Source organism: Cydia fagiglandana, chromosome 8, assembly GCF_963556715.1.
Source record: "Cydia fagiglandana chromosome 8, ilCydFagi1.1, whole genome shotgun sequence".
In the NCBI taxonomy this organism is placed as follows: Eukaryota; Metazoa; Arthropoda; class Insecta; order Lepidoptera; family Tortricidae; genus Cydia; species Cydia fagiglandana.
Window position 1 is genome coordinate 6,436,106 of NC_085939.1, and position 18,535 is coordinate 6,454,640.

The following is an 18,535-nucleotide window of genomic DNA, read 5'->3' on the forward strand; positions in this document are numbered from 1 at the left end:
CAACATTGAGTTTGCTAGACTGGAATGGCATTAATTAAGGCCAAGTTGCTGACAAACCATTGACAAACTGACATGCGAAAAGTAAAACCGTTTAAGACACTGTTTAAGACATCTTTATATTCTTCGTTAGTGTCAGCAGTTTTTAAAGCAACTTAAGCAGCACAGCTGACACTGACAGCTCTGTAACTGTCAAACAGGATAATGCTGGACGTGGAAACGGCGAGAGGAGCATGATTTTATATTCTTACTGAGGTTAGTTTGTCTCCGTGGCGATTTTGTATTATTTGATATCAAGGAATATAGTGTGCACACCTTCCGCTACAATTCTGCTTTAAGTTGTAGCCATAAATAGTGGCATTAATCCAAGTATTTGGTGTAGTTTACAGTGTTTCACAGTGCGGGTTTTAATTTCATGATAGAACAATGTCCAAAAGAAGTCAGCCTATTTGGTCACGGCCGGTAAAGAATGGAGAAAGGCCAGTGTTACGGTTATACAACAGTCTATCGCGGCAAAAGGAGGAATTCGTATGCTCCAATGGCAACAGGGTTAACTGGTACACCTGTGGGCCCACCGTCTACGATGCCTCCCATATGGGTCATGCCAGGTCATATTTACAATTTTATTTTTTAATTACGTGGCGCATACTACACGCCAGATACCTCTTAAGTCAATATTTTGTGATATCCACAATAATCATTTTTTAGAATATATCCTTATATCTTTGAGTCACTGTTCTGCAAGGTGACATTACTATTAACTTATCACTTGTTATTTGTAATTTATTTCATTCATGAAATTCATACAATACAAACAGATTACATGTTACATTTTATGTCAATGAGATTATTAACCATGAACCATACAACTATGTTAATGTCAGTATAATTTATTTCTTTAGTTTTAATGTGGAATAAATTTATAAAAGTGTATATTTTACAGGTCATATATATCTTTTGACATTCTCAGACGAGTAATGTCTAATTATTTTGGACTGGATATTCTGTATGTAATGAACATTACAGACATTGATGACAAAATTATCAAAAGGGCAAGACAAAACCATTTATATGAAAAGTATGCAAAGGAAGAGAGAGATTTGAGTAAAACAATAGATGATGCAACAACAGTGGTGAATTACTACGAGAATATTGTCAAAACTACTGGCGACCCAGATAAAAAGGCTGCAATGCAAAAGATGTTAGACAGGTAAGCACTTTCAATTTGTTTGATTTAAATGCAACTCAACAATGTCAGCCTTTTTAAATTTTAACAATATTGTGCCTTTTTTAGAGTTCCATATCCAAAGGGTAAAAACGGGACCCATTACTAAGATTATGTCTGTCTGTCTGTCTGTCAACATACTATCTCATGAACCATAATAGCTAGGTTGTTGAAATTTTCACAAATGATGTATTTCTGTTGCCCCTATGTATAATAACAAATACTAAAAACAGAATATAATAAATATTTAAGTGGGGCTCCCATACATTAATTGTGATTTATTTGCCGTTTTTAATGGTACGGAACCCTCTGTGCGCGAGTCAGACTCGCACTTGGCCGGTTTTTTCTATAGATAATATAATAGAAATTAATTGAATTTTCCAGTGTAGCAACTGCAGTTAAGGATCTCAAGTTAGCAGTAGAATGTAATAATGAGGACAAGATCTCTGAAGCAAAGAATGCATTGCTTACGTCAGCAAAGGACCCAATATCAGAGTGGTTAGACAGCCAGTTTGGCAGCACAGTCACAGATAATGCAATATTCACTACATTACCAAGATATTGGGAAAATGAGTTTCATAAAGATATGAAAGCTTTAAATGTAAGTATGATAAAAATACAATAAGATAAATACATTAAATTTCCAGAAAGAGATTGTTAGAGATTGAAAACAGGTAATAGTTTTAGGAAGAAAATTTAACATTGATGTGACTTAATTTACATTTAATTTATACATTACATATTAATGCATTTTTGAGCTATTTTAAGTAATGACCATACCATACTATATTCCTTTATTCATCATTTTTCTTAGGCTAGGTTTTTATAATATGTATATAAAAGTAAAATATAAAAACACTTACAAAACAATAAAAAATACATATAAACACATTATAAAAAACCTAACCTAGGGTGCCGCCAGCAGCGGGGCAAGGCCCAAGCTACCGGTCATACTATTATTATTGATGTGTGCAATAAAGTGTATTTTATTGTATTAACAAATTATGACTTCATCATTTTTCTCCTGGACTTTTTATTGTATTTTATACCTGTTTCAAACTAAATATGTGCTAAAAATTATATGTGACAAATTCAATATTGTGAATTAATCTCAAACTGTGTTATATTCCAGGTGCTACCCCCAGATGTATTAACAAGAGTTAGTGAATATGTACCACAAATTGTTAAGTTTATAGAGAAGATAATTGAAAATGGTCTAGCATATGAATCAAACGGCTCAGTATATTTTAATGTGAGTGAGTTTGACAGCAAGAAGCACCACCATTATGCTCGGCTGGTGCCTGAAGCATATGGAGACACCAACTCATTACAAGAAGGGGAAGGTAATTCTAGACAGTATTGAAGTTTCCTCTACTTAAAATAAATTATTTCACACCATGCACCAGGCACGTATGGAGGTCCAAGGGGGAGGCCTATGTTCAGCAGTGGACGTCTTATGGCTGAGATGATGATGATGATGATGATGATGCACAAAATAATAAATAAATAAATAAAAAGAAGAAGAAGTTAAAACTTAAACATGGAAGATCAATTTCAAATTCTGTTTCTATGAAATAAAGCACTAGATAATTATTAGAAAAACATAGATAGCAGTTATTTTTAAACCCAATTTATTTATTTTATTTATAGCCTTTATTTCGGAGTCTACAGTAAACATTTCTTTTCCATTATATGTATTCTATCATTTGGGCCTTGGCTACTTTCTTTAGATCCGTTTGTCTCTCGACAAAGGCCTCCTCCAATCTATTCCATTCTTGTCGTTCCATTGCCACTTGATGCCATGTTACTCCAGCAACTTTTTTTATGTCGTCATCCCATCTGCTCAGCGGTCTGCCTCTGTATCTTTGGCCTTCTCTTGGGTACCATTGAGTGATTATTTTGCTCCATTTGTTTTTTCCTCTTATCATGTGTCCGGACCACTTCCATTTTAGCCGTTTAATTTTTATGGTTACATCTTGGATCTTTGTTTTTTTCCTTATAATGATATTTCTTATTCTGTCCTTCTGGACAGAATAAACCCAATTTATATTTAATAAATCCGATAGAAATATGTACGGCGCCCGCACCTTCCCCGCCACCCTTAGTCGTCCTACCCCGTCGCCGACTCATTTAAGCGATCGGTGTATAGTAAATTCATCATTCAGAGACAATTTCAATATGGCGGTTTGATTACATAGTTAGCAAGTTCCATAGAATGACACTTTAGACTTGTTTAGGTGATCTGTGAATAATAAGATGAGTTTGCAGGCGACCTAAGCGCCGACAGCTCGGAGAAGCGTTCCGCCAACGACTTCGCGCTGTGGAAGCGGAGCAAGGCGGGCGAGCCGTCGTGGCCGTCGCCGTGGGGGCCCGGGCGGCCCGGCTGGCACATCGAGTGCTCGGCCATGGCGGCCGACGTGCTCGGCGACACGCTCGACGTGCACACGGGCGGCGTCGACCTCAAGTTCCCGCACCATGACAATGAGCTGGCTCAGAGTGAGGTAATACCTACCAATACCCACGAGACCAATACAATGGGGTGGGTGGTTAAACTATTTTACAGATCTTAATTGTACATTACTACCACCACCACCACCACCACCATTATCACCACCACCACCACCATCATCACCACCACCATCACCATCTTAATAGTACATTACTACAGAAGCTGAGCTGAGCGTAAAAAGTCTGGATAGGAATAAGAGGCACAGTATGTATGAAGAAAAAAACCTGTTTTTAGAGCATCTACGACATGATGTTTCGCATTCATAAATAATATCAGGATTATCAGGAACGTAAAGACAATATTTATTTGTCCCCAGGCATACTTCGATAAGCCCGGCTGGGTGAACTACTTCCTGCACACGGGGCATCTGACCATCGCTGGCTGCAAGATGTCCAAGTCGCTCAAGAACTTCGTGACCATCGGCGAGGCGCTGCGGCGGCACAGCGCGCGGCAGCTGCGTCTCGCCTTCCTGTTGCACGGCTGGAAGGACACGCTCGACTACTCCACCAATACCATGGAAATGGCCATTCAGACTGAGAAGATGTTTAATGTGAGTGTTGCCCTCCCCTTGTGTGGTATATAAGGGCCTCCTACCTAGCCTCGACGTTAGTGACCCTGCCTATGAAGCAGAAGGTGCCGGGTTGAAATTCTGGTAAGGACATTCACTTTTAAGAAAACATTCAAAACTCAGGAATGTTATGTTTATCACAGATATTTGTTTAGGAAATAAACATACAATTATTGGTGTATGGATATTTTCTGTCTTTAAGTATTAATCTATGTATTTCATGTAAAATCCACGATGACGCTTGGTTTAAGACACTGGCAAGTAAGCGAGCCAAGCGTGATCAGCCCGACATGTGTTCGCCACGGGCACACTACACCTGCCAGTTTTGCGGTCGTGGTTGCCGCTCCCGTATTGGCTTATACAGCCATGAAAAACGTTGTCGCCCTGCCTGACACTGTTTGTATAGTCTGCAATAGACTGAAAGGCCTATGATGATGATTTCATGTATCGTCGTCTAGTATCCATAATTATTGAGCTTAGTTTTAAACAACAACAATTTACTCGTAGGTACTAGACACCGGCCCCGGGTATGTCCTTAAACTACGTTCAAGACCACCGGTGGACGGGCAGCAGCGTCCCTCAAATTCGGTGTACTCGACTGCGATCGCCAACCCGCCTGCCAAGCGTGGCGATTATGGCATTCACCCTCCATTAAGGGGGAGGCCTATGTTCAGCAGTGGACGTCTTATGGCTGAGATGATGATGATGATGATGACTAGACAGTGTGGCTCTGAATATACTTCACTTCTACACAGCAGATTGACTATGAGGACAAATACGCAAAGCCTTACGCAGATGGCGCTGCAATCGTTTAAGAAAATCATATCTGGATATTCAAAATCCAAAGATACATAAACCACAGACTACATATTTTCTTTGTTTCCTGATAGAACCATTTATGATCTGTGAATTTTTTTGCGTCTCATTTGGTTGCGATACAACGCATTTATCTAGATTGTGAATGACAGATGGTTTTTATACTTTTTATGCAGGTGTACAGACGCGTAACTACCGAAGAGCAATGTTTAAGAAAGACTTCACTAGTCATAGGGCCTACTGCGACCATCAAAAATGGAAATTTCGTTATCTGCTTCTTTATTTATCTTGCATATTGAGTGACAGAGAGACCAATACGGTAGGCCCTCGGGTTTGCAGACGGAGCCCTGACCTAAGTTATAGTTTGTCAAAGGACTGTCTCATTTCAAACATAGACAGAGAGAATCATACTTAGTAGCTTTATCTTTGTCTTACACTAGTACTAGTACCCAAAAGAAAAGGATAGTTTTTTTGTTCGCCTAATTTGGGTTGTTTAACTATATACTTCGTTTTTTTTAGCATTAGAAATAAGGTAAACAATCTTGATGTGTCTTTTTATTGAAAAACACGTTTATAAAATAAGTCACGGCAAATATGTAACAATTACGAATCTAATATGATCATTTATATTCTTCTGCTTTCATAAGTAATAGTTACTGATTTTTAAAAAGCGTTTTTCAATTAAAAAACATGTCAAGATCGCTTACCTTCTTGCAAGTTCTTTCTAATGCTAAAAAAAACGAACTATAATTGTTGCAGGAATTCTTCTTGACGGTGAAGGACGCGATGCGCGCGGGCTACGACGAGGGCTGCGGAGGCTCGTGGGGCGAGGAGGAGCGCGTGCTGGCCGCCAAGCTGCAGGCCACCAAGGATCAAGTCCACGCTGCCCTCTGCGGTAAACATGCCTCGCCTGTCCCATTACCATGGATTATTATTATTATTCTCTTTATTTATTTTTCTTCTTAAGTTAGGTTAATTATAATATGGATATAAAAGTAAAATATAAAAACACTTACAAACAATAAAAAAAATATTATAAACACATTATAAAAAACCTAACCTAGGGTGCCGCCGGCAGCGGGGCAGGGCCCAAGCTGCCGGTGGTCAGGGCCGCAGAGTGAGGAATCGACGTACGTTATTATTATTATTATTATTTTATTATTTATTTATTCATGAACAATGTGACAATTGTATTTGAATATAACTACATACTAAGTTGCTTAAATCTAGGTCCTTAAATCTAAGAATTTTAAAATCTAACATGCAGTACAATATCATACGTATTTATCTAAAATAGTTAATACGAACATTACGAAGACAAATTACTAAGGTAGGTTGTAAACTCCACTATAGAATAAAAGCACTCTTTCAGCAGCAGTGTTTTTAATTTATTTTTAAAGATAACAAGGCTATCGATGTTCCTCCACTCACTGGGAAGCTTGTTGTAGAGCTGCACACTCTGAAATTCTGCGCAATGAGTGACTATATTAAGTTTAGGCTGCAGTTTACAGTGTAGGTATTTTCTTCTAGTACTTACACGTGTCTCCCTCTCTTCATTGGTCTCGTACTCCTTTAGACTTTTGACCAAGTCAGTGAGGAGCAGAAGGATGTACAGACACGGGACAGTAAGTATTTTGAGATTTATGAAATATTCCTTGCAGGACTCAGTTTGTGGAATACGCACTATAGTCCTCATGGCTCGTTTTTGGATAACAAAGGCTTTGTTCATGTTATACTCATAGCTATTCCCCCAGCACTTGACACTATAACGAAGTTTTGATTCCACCAGTGCATAGTATATCATCTTGAGGTATCTTTGCTCCACTATGTTCCGTAAGCTTCGTAAGATATAACAAGCCGAACTAATGGAGTTTACTATGCTTACGAGTTCGTTTTTCCACGTAAGTAAATCGTCTATGTGAGTACCGAGAAACTTTACACTGCTTACGTTTTCTATTTTATCGCCACAGAACGACAGATTCAAATGGTCTCTTTGCCTGACTGTAGACCTCAAGACCATAACGCAGGTTTTACCTGGGTTCACCTTCAGGTAATTACAGCTAAACCACCAGTCAAATAATTCCAGCACTCGATTCGCCTTTCTGTTCAGAGCCTCAAGTGAACTAGCGCTTACAATTGCATTGGTATCATCTGCAAAAACTATTAGGCCGATATCCGGAATTTCTTTGCTTAAAAATTGTATCAGGTCGTTAGTGTAAAGCACAAAAAAGACTGGGCCCAGGATAGAACCCTGTGGTACTCCTCGCATTAGTTTGATTGATTTTGATTTGATAACATTCTCATATTTACCTTCTACGTTTGTAATTTCCACAAATTGAGTTCTATTGTGAAAGTAAGATTTTATAAGATTTAAGGCCTGGCCTCTAATGCCGTAGAACTCCAGTTTCGCTATGAGAATATTATGGTCGACCATGTCGAATGCGGAGCTTAGATCCAAAAAGATTGCAGCTACTTTAAGCTTTTCGTTAAGTTTTTTTACGACAACATTTATTAAGGTATCAATTGCTTGAGTAGTGCCTTTAGATTTTTGATATGCGAATTGCGTATCGCTCAGGATAATCCAGTCATAAGCTAACTGCTGTGTATTGATTTATATCAGCATTTCCCAAACTATGGGTCGCGACCCATTGGTGGGGCGCGAGCGAATATTTAGTGGGTCCTGGCCGAGTAGCCAAGATGCGGATCGCTTACGCTCCGTAGCGATCGAAACCCAATTGTCACTGTCGCACTAATACGGAAAAGTGATAGAGAGACATAATGCTTTTCGTTGTAGAAGCGATAGCGATTGTAACCTTGGCTAGGCCGGCTGAAACTACCACAGAATCTTGAGTGTGAGCGATATTTTATGCCTCCCTTTTAGGACAGCCAAGAGGTGGATCCCGAATTTGGCAGTTTTTGTTAGGTGGGTTGGAGCCCAGTCAACTTTGGGAACCACTGATTTATAATGGATTTATATGACAAAACCGAACGATTGCTTTGGCCGACTGGCTGTTGTTTTCTACGTCGAGCGCTCGGCCACAATGAGTTTGCACCGAGTACCTACTTTAGAGAGATGTCATAGGATCACAGCATGTTTTACGTCTAAGATTCCAGTTGCAGATTTTACACAAGGTGCGATCTATTTCCAGGTTTTGATTTTGATTTAGAACAATGTTACTACGTAGCAAATACTCATGTAAATTCTAATGAAAATTCGTCCTTTATCTGAAATTTGAAGAAAGTGCGCACTACCTCCCGTACAAGTTTTGAAAGTTTGGCAGACATTCATGTTCAGTATAGTTTTTCGATTCCTAACTGGCCCCGAGCCGCTAATCCTTTGTCTATTGTTAAGTAAAACCGCACGTGCATGTACCTGTAAAAGAAAAGGGTCGTGTAATTCTCTATGGTTACTGAGTGCTGGCGAGTCGAACCAGTCTAAAATGTGTCATCGAATTAATGCGTAACGAAGGCGAGTTATCGGAGAGCGCACCTACACTGGTTTTTTGAGCGTTGGACTAGCCCGCGCTCAGATGCCAATTAGAATAATAAAGACCCTTTTTGGCAGGTAAGGGCAAGTTGCACCAACCACATTTGACAGACTGATCAACATCAGCCGGCGTGCCCCGGCGCTTTACTATGAAACTTTTCATACATAAAAATTTTGCGAACTCTTTAACGATACGAACAGTTTGGTGCAACCGACCCTAAGGCCCACTTGCACCATCTCACTAACCCGGGGTTAAGCGGTTAAACCGTTAACCTAGTGTCAAATTGTACCGGTAACCATGGCAACTCCAGGTTCAACCGGTTAACCCCAGGTTAGTGGAATGGTGCAAGTGGGCCTAAGTAGCACGTCGTGCGGGTTTACTTAACAATAGACAAAGGATTAGCAGATCGGGACCCGTTACAAATGTACAGCCTATAACAGCTGAGTTGTTGTTATATCAGACAACATCGACACGCGCGGCGCGTTGGACGCGCTGCGCGAGCTGGTGGCGGCGTGCCACGTGTTCCTGCGCCGCGCCGCGCCGCGCCCCGCGCCGCTGCTGGCCGCGGCCGCGCGCTACGTCACCGACGTGCTGCACGTGTTCGGCGCCGTCGAGGGGCCCCGCGGCGGCATCGGCTTCCCCGTCGGCGACGGCGACAACCTCTGTGTGAGTATATCATCACTGTTACATCAACTATAGGAGCATTCCACGGGCTGTCCCGTACAAACACATTTTAATTCCGGTGTTGCGATTTTTTTTCGGCGTTTAAAGCAGGCGATTATTTTTCTGTGCATATTTTTAGACCATTTGTCATAGAAGAAACATTACTTAGGATCTTATATAAAAAGCTGTATACTTATTATCTATTTTTATATCCGACGAAGTACTTATTAGGATCCCTAGGTTTTAACTCCTTAGCAGTAAGGCGCAGAGATGTGACTTATTTAAAATACTTGTATTTAAAATGCAAATACAAAATGCAAAATACCTATTTTGTATTTTGGTTTTAAATACCTTTTGAAGAAAACTATTTTGTATTTTATTTGAAATAGTTTATAGGACCTATTTTCTATTTTCAAAATACAAAATACTTTATAGTGGGTAGGTAATGTAGGTTGGAGTTACAATCTCTTCTGATGTTACAATTTCCTGGCAACTCTCTCATTCTTTTAACATGGAACTGTTGAATCTGTGTAGTAACGTCGCACATGACCACAAGCGTAGCGAGTGGTTAAAAAAGTGGAATCTTGAGTGTTGCGAGGGTTTCAAGGCACGAGAGGAGGACAAACTTTTCTGCCCTGGTGAAACACAAACGAGACGTTTTCATCACACTAACAAGAGGCATTATAGGTACTAGCTGTAAAACATAACAAATTAATGCTTTAAAAGTTGGATCATCCATACCTACATCCTACCGGTTAATATGAGCAAACAACTAGAAATTTGCACTGTAGATAGAGGATCGATTTCAAAGAATAACGAGAGTCTTTTCAACTCGGTAATTCTGAGTAATACTTTTTAATTCAGAATAGGTATTCACTACTCAGAGTACCTTTTATCGCAAAGTATTTGTATTTTGAAAAAGTATTTTGAAAATACCTATTTCGTATTTTGTATTTAAATACAAATTCAAAAACTATTTTGTATTTTGCATTTGAAATAGTATATCAAGGAAGTATTTGTATTTTGTATTTAAATACTTTTTATAAAGTATTTTTCGCATCTAAGGCGGAATAACAATCTCTTAGTGACAGCATGCGGAATTCCACGTGGCGATACAGTCTGTCCCGAGCTGATAGGAAGAGTTCCATTTGTGCCCAAAAATCTCCTTAGACCGCGAAGTCACAACCTTTTGGCAGTACCAATTACACGCACTGTAGCACAAAAAAGCTCACCAGCTCTGCGGGCTCTAGTTGAACTCGTTTCTGTCATGGGCACCAGAATGTGATATGTTTGGAAGTCGATGGATGGTTGTGTGTCAGATGTGTCTGCGCCCTGCGGTACTGTGAGATGTTGGACGAAAGTTGATTGTGATCTGATTTTATTAAATTGTGTAAATATATATTCTGTAATCTGATGTGTACAGTAATTTGGTTTGGACTGTAATGCTGTATATGTCACCGTTAAATTGTAAAAACCGTCAGTTTATAATCTAACTAGCGAGATTGTAAACTGTCGAAATATTGTGTACCTTAACATACTGCTTACAATTTAACGCTTTATTTTTCGTTAGATTATAATCTATCGAAGTGAAACCGTCATATTGTGAACTGGCGTACGAAGGAACGCGCCTCGAGCGCTGATTGGTTGAACGTTGTGAGCCGCGCGCCGCCATATTTTAATGTCGATAAATACATAGATCTGTTGTCGAATGCAAACAAACAGTGTTTTGATTACTGTAAATTGATTTCGTGTTGGAAATTACTAAAAACTTTAAAATTAGTTACCTACATGATATTGTTGCTGAATGGTGAAGTAAAATTCATCTGTGATTAACCAAAGAAATGCACTTCAAATGATAAAAAACCGGGCAAGTGCGAGTCGGATTCGCGCATGAAGGGTTCCGTATCATAATACAAAAAAAAAACAAAAAGAAAGCAAAAAAAATAAAAGGGGACCCATCCAAGTACTGACCACTCCCGACGCGTTGCTTAACTTTGGTCAAAAATCACGTTTGTTGTATGGGAGCCCCATTTAAATCTTTATTTTATTCTTTTTTTAGTATTTGTTGTTATAGCGGCAACAGAAATACATCATCTGTGAAAATTTCAACTGTCTAGCTATCACGGTTCGTGAGATACAGCCTGGTGACAGACGGACGGACGGACGGACGGATGGACGGACGGACGGACGGACGGACGGACGGACGGACGGACGGACGGACGGACAGCGAAGTCTTAGTAATAGGGTCCCGTTTTAACCTTTGGGTACGGAACCCTAAAAAGAGGGGAAATATTGCTGCGTTTCTGATTTTTACTTTAATATTTAGTTGTATTTCCGAGGCGTCCAAGATGTAATTTTCTATGACGGCTGATCGGTGATCACGTGGTGCTTTCCATAGAAAACGAAGTGCCGGAAGCTCCGGCCCGGCCCCGGCCTGGTCTAGCGTGGGTCATCCTTAACTTAAGAGCAAGAATGTAACGTTCATGATTCTATATCGTATTGTTGTAGCGGTGGTGGCCGAGTGGATATGACATCCGACTTTCAATCCGAAGGTCGCGGGTTTAAATCCTGCATGGCCCATACCAATGAGTTTTTCGTAACTTATGTACGAATTATCATTTGATAACTATTTACCACTAGCTTTTCGGTGAAGGAAAACATCGTGAGGAAATGGTAGGTGTATGTGAAGTCCCCAATCCGCATTGGGCTAGCGTGGGGATGATAGCCCAAGCCCTCTCGCGCATAAGAGGAGGCCCGTGCCCAGCAGTGGGACGTATATCGGGTGAATTATTATTTGGATCTCCGTTTTAAAACACCCGGGTCTTTCGAGCCCGGTCATTTATAAGGCGTACGTGGGGATATAGATCCAACACGTAGAGGCCGTTTGGAGAGATTTGATGTCATATAGAACGCCTTCTGGAACCCATTCACCACATCAATAGATACCCGTGAGCCGGTTTCAGCAGGCATTGTAAGCTATTGTAGAGAATATGGACAGAGTACTGGTCTATGGTTTAAGTTTGGGTGAAAAAAAGACTGGGCTATTGCAAAGAAGTCCGGACACCTGCCATAACATTGCTTGCACAAGTTATCGAGGCAGGCAGTGACTCGCCACTCGTTAGATGGGCACCTGATGCGCCATCGTAACGACGGCCAGGCGCAACATCGGTGTGAGCGGCTCAGGGGTGTCGAGAGGTGTGCGCCGCTTTCTACCCAGTGGCTGTTACTAGCCACTGTGCCAACTCGCGTCTTATGCATCTTTCACTTCCACCCCTGGAGCATATAGCTCTAGCGACTCCTCTCTGGACGGCCAATGAAGGCAAGCCAGAGCTGAGACTCCTGCGGGTCCCCTTGAGGTCCACTCCGACCAACGAAGACACGCCGGAGACCCTGACCGACTCTCTTATTATTATTGTATATTTTTTTTGTTTCACGAGAAAGTGACGTTTCTGATTTTATTATTATGTTACTATGTTTTCTTAAATAATATCAGAATGATTGATACTCTTCTTAACTAATAACAAATACATACTTGATATCAGTACTTGATATCACAATATTTGAAGCGTATTTTATTAATATGACAGACACCCGTGTTTGATTCTTAACTCTATGGACACAGAACGGCGTACTGTAAGACGAACCAATCAGCATGCGAGGTGCGTTTCCTCGTGTGTCGGTTCACAATTTTACGGTTTCTTGTCGATAGATTATAATCTACCGAAAAACAATCCGTAAAATTGTAATCACTAAGTTACGGTACACAATCTTTCGACAGTTTACAATCTCGCTAGTTAGATTATAAACTAACGCTTTTTACAATTTTACGGTGACATATATTATGTTTTCAAATAAATAAATAAATAGAAAAGGAAACTCTTATACCTGCAAATCTTCAGAAATTCGCGTTTGTACGGGACAAACGGTAGACAATTTCGTGGAATGCTCCTATACTGCACATGTTCGCGGTTCTCTCTAAGCAAGGATTCTGCTGCCATCAAGCCCCTCATAGCTCAGAGACGGCGACAACGTTTGTTTAATAAGAAGTTTGTTTAATTAATGCAATGTGCCAATTAGTGCGTAATATATTACTAGTGTCCGACCGAAGGTTCGGTTTCGGTTTCGGCCAGTTTCGGCCAAAAAATCAAGTTTCGGCTGTAGTTTCGGTTTCGGCCAAAAAACGGCCGAACCTTTCGGCCGGGCCAAAACTTGCGAAATGGTACTTCGGAATAAGACCAAAAGTTGGGGAATAAGTAGGACAACAATATTAATACCTACATATTACCTATACTGATTCATGTATAGGTACAGAAATGAATTGGTTTATAACATAAAACACAATTCCACTAAGCAGGGCGCTACTGGATGGTCGACGCAGTCTTAAGAGGCTGTCAATACCTATAACGCTCACACTGTCTAATTGTTTCGGAGTGAATGAGTGATTTTACCTCAATTTACTATTGGTTTGTGTTCCACATGTCCTCTACTCCAGCTTAGCCTTTGGCCTCGCTGCGCCATGCTCGGCCTGCGGTTTCGCTTTTTAATATAATGGACATTGGTTGGAGTCTGTGCTCAACTACTTATCCTGAAGCCTGAAGCACGGCTTTGACTTCGCATGAATGTTCGCCTCACTGGGGCACTTCGGACTTATAGGCCCAGGTAAAGATTGGTATCTACATTTCAACTTGACTGGTGAATGAATAGAGTTAGACCAAGAAAATTCTCAGAATTTAATTCTGCAATGATTTTTATAGCATACGCAGTGCAACTAGTGCAAATGTTATTTATACGTCATAATTTCATAGAAGTTTTGACGTTTAGAATAACACTTACCCTGCGTGTGTTATCAAAATCGTTGCAGAATTATCTTGGTCTAACTCTAATAATTTTCTTAAAAAACTGCTTAAGTAACATCAATTTCAAGGATAGTGGATGTTGACAGTCTCATAATATGTGTATAAAAGGGGTTTTATGACATTTTTTCAAACAATTTAACAAGTCTACAAAAGTTTCGGTTTCGGTTTCGGCCGAAACTAGAGCCAATGCCGAACATTCGGTTTCGGTTTCGGTTTCGGCAAAAAAACATGTTTCGGTCGGACACTATATATTACATTGGATATAGGACAAAATAAAGACGATTATCCAGCCTATTCTGTTTTAGGCCTAACCTCATATTCACATGTAATTATAACTGTAGTTAGGACAATAGAATCATTACTGATATAAATCTTGTATTATGGAAATCATAGTAGAATATTGAAAATAAATATTTGTTAATCGAATTTAAACTGTTGTGAGACATACTGCAATTGAATAATTTTACGGTTTAGACTCGCTTATATTAAATCACTCGTGCGATACACGGCCGTCGTGAACGCTGCTCGCACTGTTAGTGCTTGAGAAAGGAGACCGAGGTTCTCCGAAACATGTCGCGCGAGTGACTTAAACAAGTGAGTCTAAACTGTAAAATGATTCAATAAATATTTGTTATTGTTACAGCTAGAGGAAGTGGTGATGCCATATCTAGAAGCGCTGAGCACATTCCGGGCGCGCGTTCGGGACGCAGCGCGAGCGGTGAAGGCCGCGGATGTGCTGGCGCTGTGCGACCAGCTGCGCGACGTCGACCTGCCCGAGCTGGGCGTGCGGCTCGAGGACAAGCCCGGTGAGCCTTGTGTCTGCAGACATAGAGTCCACTCTCGCTTGGCTCAGGGCGCCTGCCATGAACTTTTTATTTATGTATTAACTCACATTATAGACGGGTCTATAATGTGAGTTAATATGTATTCAAAACGCGAAAGTTTAAAATATTTTTATTTATGTTTTGGCGAATGCCCAGTTAACGTTAACGGCCCTTATCACACTAAGGCCCAGTTGCACCAACCACGTTTAACAGACTGATTAACGTCAAGCAGCAGTAATGTATGAAATTTCCTATACAAAAAATTTTAGCGAACGCTTTAACGGTGACAGATGGTTCGGTGCCACCGACCCTAACAGTACCTACTGTCGTGATACGAATGTGTCAACTTCAAATAAAATTGTTAATAATTTTTAATTTTTCTGCGCGACGCTTCAATATTTTTATAATACAGCATTAGTATCCTAGTATCGCGAGATAGTACTGATAGTGTAATAAGAGTCAATCAGTCCTTCAATATCAAAGATACACATTATTATAACATTTTTTTTTATTCATATTATTCACACAGACCGCACAGTGGTGAAGCTGGTCAGCAAAGAAGAACTGATGCGAGAGAAGGAAGAGAAAAAGCGAATAGAAGCGGAGAAGTTAAAGAAGAAGCAAGACCTCGCCGAAGCGCAGCGGCTCAAGGACGAGCAGAGGAAGGTCCCGCCGGGCGACATGTTCCGCAAGGAGGCCGACAAGTACTCGCAGTTCGACGACAAGGTGGGCATCACACATACCCATATTAACTCACATTTATAGACGGGTCTAACGCGAAATTTATTCAATGAATGTCTATAAATGTGAGTTAATATGTGTTCAAAACGGGAAAGTTTTAAATATTATATCACACATATAGTTGGTGAAGCCAATTTGTCAGTCAGTCAGTTCAGTAAATTGTATTGAAATTGTCGCAATCGCAACCTGTACAGGTTGCGATTGCGACAATTTCATTGTTTGGTATGGGTTCTCTATAGTAATAATAACTCAATGGATGGCTCCGTTGTTTTGAAAAAAAAAAACTATAAAACTGACATTACATTAAAAGAATTGACCACATATACCTATATTCTGCTCACAAAATTTAACGAGAATTGATGAAGAAACGCAACCTTTACGGACGCTTAGCTCGCTCGGTCAAGAGAGAGTCCGGATTAACAAACCCTATTGGGATTTCACTTTGCCAAGTGATAGGGAGACTCATTTTATAACTTGGTTGAAATGTAAATGTGTGATGAGTGTGGGAACTATAGTTCTCTGCTGTCCTTCAATAATTACTCCGGCGCTTATGGTTGATCTATGAAGATAAGTAAACCGCAATTGTTTTGTTATAGGGTCTCCCAACACACGATCACGAAGGTAAGGAGTTGAGCAAGGGGCTCGTCAAAAAGCTGCAGAAGCTGCAACAAGCCCAGGAGAAGAAATACAACGAGTACTTAGCCTCCCTCAACGCTACCAGTGGTTAGCATCGATTCCTTCATACTTAAACTGCGACTTTGTATCCTAGAGACTGATATTGCATTACTTTATTTTTTTGTTTCATATTTCAGTCTTTAGGATTAAGCTTAGGCCCTGGCAAAACATACGGTCAGCTGTAGGCGTGGTTTTTAGCCTAAATGTAACTGGCTGGTTCGCCAGTTCTCTACAAAGTCTAAAATTCAAAGCTTATTTTAAAAGCGGATACTTCATTGTTTGCAGCCGTGTACGTACAGTAAAGGGCCAAAAAGTATGCACATCGAGCTTTAGAAAGAGGCAATCGGCTAATTTCGACTTCGTATAGCGATATCTGTGTCGCACACACCATGACGTTTGTTTTGTCAGTCATGGTTCAAATGCGAGAGAGTGCAGTCGCCTATCTAAGCCAATATATATATAGAGCTGCTAAAACCCCTATAAAATTAAATTTGTACTATGGCATCTATAGGGAAAAAAGGTAAGCCGTTACTCTACCAGTCACGCGAAATTATCCACAATGTTTATAAATATTTTTTTCTCCAATATGCTCGGAAATGTTCACCTTACTGTAGCAAAAATACTACGGGAAGTTCTGCGTTAATGTCAAACTCTAATGAAAAAACATCAAACTATCGCTGTCCTGTTCTAGCGGACGGGAAGTAAAAAAACACTACAGTAATAACTTATTACTGTAGTGTTTTTTACTTTTTAATAATAAAAAACGCAAACGGCCAATTATTATTGCCGCGAGCCGCTTCTACACGACCCAATCAGCTATCATTTCACGTGTATGATCGTGCGAATACTGCTTAATAAAATCAAAGATTATTTTTATATTTTTTTTAAATCTCATCCGTGTTCATAAAGCTTATATAGTTTGTCAAAGGACTTTCTCATTTCAAACATAGACAAAGAGAATCATACTATCTTTGTCTTACACTAGTACTAGCACCCAAAAGAAAAGGATGGGTATAGTTTTCCTGGTTCTTACTGACTGAAAAGTTGGTTTGACCAACTATATTGCACAATTATATTGAATGAACGAATACTGAATGGCAGAATAAGTTTGTAACTTTAACTTTTAAAAATTAATTAAAGAGGGAAATTGTTTTTGACATTTTGCATGTGAAGGTTTGATTTGAGTGATGCTTGATGGTTAAATAATAATTATTTTAGCTTATTTCCTCGCATGTTTGGAGAAAAGCACTATATATGCCTCGGCAGGAATAGCAATTCGTGGATACGTCTTCTTTGTCGGACTCGCTTCGCGTCGTCCGACAAAATCGAAACTCATCCACGAATTGCCCTTTCCCGGCCTCTGCAATAATGTACTATTATCTGAAGCCAACCAATTTAAAAAACATGAGGATGTTAATGTAAGTAATTATTTAGGTTCAACAGAGATTTGTCATTACAATATTACACTTTTTGTCGATCTTATATAAAATATATATATATGAAGATTATTTTTCCCTGACAAGAATATAGCAATAATTAAAAATAGTTACATCGTGTTTTACAGCTCTATATATTTCACGTGAAATCAAAACAAAACAACAATAAAGTACTTAATTCTAAATTCAAATTCTGATAAACGACTAACCTAATAATTGATGTACATGGAAATGAGCATTCGTTTGTATTCGGAAATGCGATGATTGCCGATGTGCATTCTTTTTGGCCCTTTACTGTATGTAGTATTCAATTCAGAATTTAGTACGTCACATTCCAAACAACTTTTTAAAGTACTGGCCACTTATTTATGACGCAGTAGTTGTTCAGCAATATCAAAATGTATCGTGTTGAAATGATGAATGAATACCTAGGGTAATTCGCCAGTAACTGGCCTGCCTAAACAAAAAATGAATTCTATTCACCTATAAACATAATTCATTTTTAGTTTATAGTTCGTTTTTTTTAGCATTAGAAAGAACTTCGCAGAAGTAAGCTTGTGGTTCCAAATCCGGAACTTTTAGCGGTAATAATTTGAAGTAAATTGTATGTATTGATCATGCTACATTAGATTATTCAATAATTATTAACAATTAAAGAGCCTGATAAAAACTGCACCCTTCCTTCTATGGAGTTCTTTCTAATGCTAAAAAAACGGGGTGGCCAGTTATTGGCCGGT

General features: G+C 39.6%; 2 protein-coding genes across 3 annotated transcripts in view; one reads left to right on the forward strand and one right to left on the reverse strand.

Moving 5' to 3' along the window:
* The first annotated feature begins 194 nt into the window (after positions 1-194).
* LOC134666540 (cysteine--tRNA ligase, cytoplasmic) lies at positions 195-16,650 on the forward strand. 2 transcript variants are annotated; one of them, XM_063523734.1, is made up of 12 exons: positions 195-252; positions 380-605; positions 941-1,207; positions 1,607-1,823; positions 2,355-2,565; positions 3,491-3,723; positions 4,048-4,281; positions 5,875-6,010; positions 9,064-9,269; positions 14,766-14,928; positions 15,476-15,672; positions 16,284-16,650. In XM_063523734.1, exons 2-12 carry the CDS (start codon positions 424-426, stop codon positions 16,413-16,415), a joined length of 2,178 nt encoding a protein of 725 aa, XP_063379804.1. In that variant the 5' UTR covers positions 195-252; positions 380-423; the 3' UTR covers positions 16,416-16,650. The 2 variants fall into 2 exon arrangements, with proteins under 2 accessions (XP_063379804.1, XP_063379803.1); XM_063523733.1 differs by having other exon boundaries at positions 206-252; positions 420-605.
* Positions 3,764-18,535, reverse strand: part of LOC134666552 (eukaryotic translation initiation factor 3 subunit M) — a 157,919-nt gene continuing 143,147 nt past the window's right edge. The window contains exon 8 of the mRNA XM_063523748.1: positions 3,764-3,774. The gene's annotated coding sequence lies outside the window, so the exon portion shown is untranslated. The remainder of the gene's footprint in view (positions 3,775-18,535) is intronic.